The sequence below is a fragment of the Cyprinodon variegatus genome, unplaced genomic scaffold (genome assembly GCF_000732505.1).
Source record: "Cyprinodon variegatus isolate N-32 unplaced genomic scaffold, C_variegatus-1.0 Scaffold1753, whole genome shotgun sequence".
NCBI lineage: Eukaryota > Metazoa > Chordata > Actinopteri > Cyprinodontiformes > Cyprinodontidae > Cyprinodon > Cyprinodon variegatus.
The window spans coordinates 29,115-35,390 of NW_015152206.1; the positions used below are offsets into that span (position 1 = coordinate 29,115).

General features: G+C 37.9%; 1 protein-coding gene across 1 annotated transcript in view; it reads left to right on the forward strand.

Moving 5' to 3' along the window:
- Positions 1-2,088: 2,088 nt before the first annotated feature.
- Positions 2,089-6,276, forward strand: part of LOC107104463 — an 11,196-nt gene continuing 7,008 nt past the window's right edge. The window contains exons 1-2 of the mRNA XM_015404461.1: positions 2,089-2,393; positions 5,655-5,999. Of these exons, the coding sequence (XP_015259947.1) occupies positions 2,126-2,393; positions 5,655-5,999 (613 nt within the window). The 5' untranslated portion in view covers positions 2,089-2,125. The remainder of the gene's footprint in view (positions 2,394-5,654; positions 6,000-6,276) is intronic.

Below are 6,276 nucleotides of genomic sequence, written 5' to 3' on the forward strand. Positions count from 1 at the left end.
CGTCAGGGACTGGGCTCCTTTGGGGTTTGCCTCCTCTAGGGTCGGGCCCCGGGTGCTCTCATCCTCCCTTCTCTGATGGGTGCGGCCATCCCTATGTTTGCCCTCCTTGTGTATCAGTCATCTGAGGTGGAATATCTGGGACTTGTGTTGCCTCTTTATTGGTCATGGACCCTGTAGAGGGAGTCTGGGGCCGCCCACACCTGCTATTGAGCATAGTTTCCCTCTGAAGAAGCTTTGTAAATCCTTTATTAACAAGCATGCACATGCATTCATACCATGGGAGTTTGGTTCCAGGTATTCAAAGATACACATTAATATAAAATATTAAGTTGCAGCTGCAGATATATACCACCCTGGATAATATTGTTTAATCACAACAGGTTTTGCCTTCTACACATATAGATATCTTAGGAATGTCCGCTGCTCTGGAAGCGTTTTTATCAGAATCAGACATACTTTAATAATCCCAGGGGGAAATTACTTTCCATTTCTTTGGTTGTCTGTTGTCTTCTTTTTGCTGTTTTTATGCTCTCTGTGTTCTATACCTCTCGTCTTATACAGTACAGGTATAGAAGCAGACTTCTAGGAGTTACAATATATCTTCAGTGTTGTCCATTTTTTGCTGTGTTGTATTATTTTCTCTTTTAATGCACTCTTTCCTGTCTCTTTTAATTTTTTTTCTCCCATTAGTTCTTATCCCCTCTTTCTTTCTCACTCTCTTTCCATCTCCATGTCCGTCATATACAATTTTACTCCCTAAATCTATTTCAATAAAGGTTCTTAAACAAGTAACAAGCAAGACCTTATGGCAACAATCATAACGGTCTGCTTGTGAAGGTAAATCTGTTGGGTTATTGCTGCGACTTTGATTCCTTGGGCTATATTAGCAAAGCAGGAAAAAAAAAAAATATTCTGTCAAATTTTGCAAGATTTCTTTAGACAATATTGGCATGGATTTCAATGATTCTGAATGGATCTTAAATGTGAAAATATCTATATTAAAACATCCATGTTATTGTCTTACTTCTGTAAAACTCATTAACCTCCAGCCACTAGTTGGCAGCACACCACCCAAGAGCCTATTATTTATCTCCTGCACCAGCCACAGTTAACGGCAAGATATTGTGAGGTTTTACAGAGCTATATAAAGCTAAATATCAAGTTTTGTTGCCGATGTTAATGTATCAGGATATATCGGATTACATTGTCTCATGACAGTTCAATTGTGATTCATATCTTATCTAGCCTGACGTAGTCCTACTCAATTCTAGTCAGAATATGAGTCTGATACTGCTCCATAGAGCTGTGATTATAGGGCGTGTTTTGAACAAACCATGAAAAAAAATGCCTCTGCACTCAATTGGATAGACCTACAACCAATAAGAGCAACGTGTGTTAAGCGAGGCATAATTGTTGTCAACAAAAATCAAAGCGTGCAGAATAGAATAAGAAGATGAGCCTTGATCGCGTTTCTCTGTTCCTCTTTTAAAATTAATTTGCTGTTGATATCTTCTAGAACAGACCTAATAGCAGAATCTGCACCCCTTAACTCTCCAGCGGCAGCCATTGTTGTTGTCACCCAAGCGCGCTTTGGTGACGTGGTTGATTACGTTACTGTTGATCATCTGTCCATCATCGTATAAAGCCCGCCCTGACAATTTGATTGGCCCGCCAGATATTGTGCGATCATACTCGCGCTACTACTGAGCAATGCCAGACCAAACTTCCCGACCTCAAACGTTGTGGGCGGGACTAAGTTCGGAATGGCACCCAGGCTATATCTTATCACCAAAGCCATTCCAATTTACACCCCTACAAGGTAACTAACTCAAATAACTCGAATTAGTTACACCCCGGTGTAACTAACTCGAGTTATTCGGAAATCAAGTGAATATACAATAATAGTAGATATTGCGAGGGAAAGCTGCTTACCCTCACCTGACTTATACACAGGAATCACTTTAAAGATTGTTTTTATAAGTTAAATTATTTTGGAAAAGATTAATGATGTATCACTGCTCCATCATCTCTCTCTACAGGGTTTCCCTCAGACGTACTTGTTGTTACTCAGAGTCCTGATGCTTCTGTCCCAGAAGGCGAGACTGAAAACATCTCCTGCTGCTGGATGGGAAAAGCTCAAGGAGTCGGCGTCAAATGGCTGAAAGATCAAACATTAATAAAATACGAGAATGTCGTCAATCAGTCTACAGTCTCTCAGAGCGATCAGGCAAATACCTGTTCGGTTTTGACTTTCTCAAAAATCAAAAGCAGAGATTCAGGAAGATACGTCTGCAAGGTTTCTGTGGAGTTCCCAAATTTAACTGAAATTGAAGGAAATGGGACAATAATTACAGTTACAGCCAGAGAGACCTCAACTAACAATGCAGAAGCTGGTAAGCACACATACATCTGCTGCACATTCTCTTACACTAATAGATAAAATGTTTTATCAGAAACTTGCTGTGAAAAATAGATCAAAATGTGTTAAACATAATTTATACACAGATTGGTAAAAAAGTATTTAGTCTGTCACTAATTGTGTAAGTTCTCCTACTTAGAAATATGACAGAGGTTTATAATTTAGACCATAGATTCACTTCAACTGTGAGACAAAATGAGAAAAAGAAATACAGAAAATCACACTGTAAAATTTCCAATGGATTTATTTGTAAATTATGGTGGAAAAGGTTTATTTGGTCAAAAACAAAAAGGCAACTCAGTAATTTGTAGCATAACCTTTGTTGCAAATGACATAGGTCAACATTTCCTGTGAGTTTTTAATAGGTTTGCACACACAGTACCTTAGACTTCTCATTTCCTGTCTTCGAGGTCAGGTGTCCTGCACTCTTTAGATACGTCTCTGCTTCAACACGAGTGTAATCATCAGGTCATTCATCAGATTCTGGAGAGCTTGAATCAAGGGCGTAGGTTTGATTTCAACTTCAGTAGGGACTCTATTTGTCTGATGTAATTAGTCCTATGCAAAAGTTATGCATGCTCTGTTTTGATAGCCTCGTGAGACCATCCTGATCTCGCGAGCTTTCAAGGTTTCACTCGCTAATCAGTCTGGAGACTCTCCGTTGAAGAAAATTTGGAGCCGTTCATCAAACGAATGTCCAATCAGCGTTGGCTTTGAGGCGGGTTGAGGTGTGACTCAACGAGAAGCGCGACAGTTCAGTCTAAAGAACATGGCGGCTTCAGCCGATGAAGCTAGCGTTAGCGTGGCTATCGGGCAAGTTTTTTCGGAATTACAGAGTATTTCTTCACTGAAAGAAGAGCAAAACACTGCTCTGGAGGCTTTTCTCAGAGGAAAAGATGTTTTTGCTCTTCTCCCGACTGGTTTCGGCAAGAGCAGCCTGTCTGTTAGTACGTCATATGCTTCGTTGATCTGATTGGTTTATTTGGCCCGTCTATCACCAGCATAGGCCAATCAGCTAACCAGTATTTTCACCCCTTCCCAAAATTACTTCAACGGAAGGTTTCCAGATGGATATGCGGAACAAATCCATCTGGCGGAGTCAGGTTACTGTTTTTCATGCTTGACGTAAAAATCAGGTTGTATTTTGTTTAAAAAGAAAAGCAGCATTTCTTACTACATTTGTAAAAATGTTATAAGCGCTACACACACTAGATGCTGTTTATCAATGTTTGAAGCATCATCGGCTCTGATGAATGAGGAATTATGACTTTTTTTTCCACTTTGAAAAGGTTTGCATTCGAAATTACCAGCGATTAAGACAGTAGGTAAATCTGTGCCTATTTAACAAAATATAGTCTAAATATGTCTGTTATATCTGGATTTATCCTGTTTTTTCTTTTGAAGATATACAATTGTGCAGAAGTAAAACCCACACTTATCTTTTAAATATTCTCTCTGTATCATAAAATAAAGCAAAATAATAGATTCGAGGGACACCAAATAAATGTATTGTATAGTTACTCTATTTAACCCATATCATGTATTTTATCTTGGGCTGAAACAATTAATTGGAATAATCGATTATTGAAATGTCAACAAATTTAGTAATCGATTAATCGTTAACTGGTATATGGAGACTCTAAAACATGTCTTTAGACCACAGAGCGACCCACTTAGAGCAGGAATTATACCAATACCATTGTAAAAAAAATATATAAACAGACATTTTTTCGTCTGTCAATATTCTCCATCCCCTCTACTGCTGCAACCAAGCTGTATTGTAAATTATAAACATGTTATTCACATCTAATTGTTGGTAGGGACAAGTAGGTCTGTTCAAAATTTTGGGAGGGACATGTCCCTATGGTCCCTATGCAAACCTACGCCCATGGCTTGAATGCACACTAAGGAGGTAATTTAGAGAGTTAATTTAAGTGTGGATGTAAAATATCTAGGTAATTGGACCTCGAGGACAGGAAAGCCTTCTATATGTGGTATTTCTCCCAATTCCTTCATCAGATCTCTTCTGTAGGAGTGATATATTTGGTCTGTCACTGTGCAACGTCGCCTTTCAACTCCCTCACAACTTTTCTGTGGGTTGAGGTCTGGTGAACTGCTTAGGCCACCCAAACACATTGAGCTGCTTTTTCCAGAGCCACTCCTTTGTAGCTAATTCCATCTTTAATGTTATTCGACTAAAAACATGCAATAAATGACCTACCGGTAGTTCATTCTTACCTCAATATGAGTCAGTCAGAATCAGAATCAGAAATACTTTAATAATCCCAGAGGGAAATTACTTTTGTTAAATGCTCCACTTACAGTTTTATATAATATATACACACATCCAACTATACAATATAATAAAGTTTAAAAAAATAAGATAAAAAATAAGAATAAAAAATGATAAAATATATACAAATATAGCTCTTCTGTATATATATCTGTACGTATATCTATGCATACAAAATCCAAGTAAAGTGAAAATCCAAGTAAAGTGAAAATCCAAGTAAAGTGATACGTGGCGTGCAAAAATAGTGCATAAATGTTAATTACTGGGGGGGGGGCTGAATCACTTGAGGGAGGCGTTATAGAGATTGATGTCATCCTGTTTAGGAGAAAAAAAGCTCCAAAGCGTCATGTTTTCTACCGCCATAATTCACACTAGGTATGTATGTGGCGCTGTTAAGCAAAATTAGGAGCAATATTGGTTATTTAGCGTATTTTCAAAGAAAAATAAGGGGTTTATTTTTTTCAAAGTCATTTTTTACGCAATGTAGTTCATTCATTTATAAAAAAATCTTACTTTTTTAAATAAATATTTTGCTCCAAACTAAGTTTGGAGTTAAGTTTGTAGTTTAATTAGCAAATGTATTGAATAAATACACTAAATATTTAATTTGCAAACTAAATATTTAGTTTGGATCCAAATATTTATTTAACAAACTAAATATTTAATTTGTAAACTAGGGTAGAACAGAGAGTGGGAAGCAACCAACCAGCCAAAAAAAAAAAAAATAATAATAATAATGCATGAAACCTAACTGTAGTATATTTTCCGTTACCTGCAGCTTTTAGTCTATTTTAACCTAATTAGAAAGTCAAACATCATCAGTGCCATAGTAAAGGTTCTACCAAAGAGTCCAAAAGCAGCATCAGTTTCTGCATCTGGTTCTGAAATGGTGCAAGGTGTGTGTTGTATGATCTAACACTGCTCCATCATGCCTCTCTACAGGTGTTTCTTCAAATACTCTTGTTGTTTCTCAGAGTCCTGATATTTCAGTCCTAGAAAGACAGACTGGAAGAATTTCCTGCTGCTGGACAGTAAAGGCTCAACGAGTGGGTGTCAAATGGATCAAAAACCAAACAATGATAGAGCAAAGGATCGTCATTAATGAGCCCGAAGTCTCTCAGAATGAGCGGCCGCATGTCTGTTCCGTTCTGATCTTAACAAACTTAACAAGCAGAGATTCGGGGAGATACATCTGCAAGGTGTCTGTAGAGCTACCCATTTTAACGGAAGTTGAAGGAAATGGCACAACCATCACAGTTAAAGCCAGACATCACCATAGTTTAGCCGGTGAGTAAAACATTCATGTGAAATCTTTCAATGTAAAGGTGAAACCAATTGCTTCCAAAATGCAGGGAGCTGTTATTCATTAAGTCCTTCCTCTTAGTTCTGGTATTTTTGCTAATCGTTCTCATGTGGGCTTAAATTGAAGGAGATTATCAAACGGTCTTTTATTTCTCTCAGTTGCTACCAAAGTTGATTAATCGACACCAACCAACTTGCCTCTTATAGATTCCCTCTTACCGGCCTGCTGCATGGCTACAGCTTTCTTCCATCTTTGGTCTTT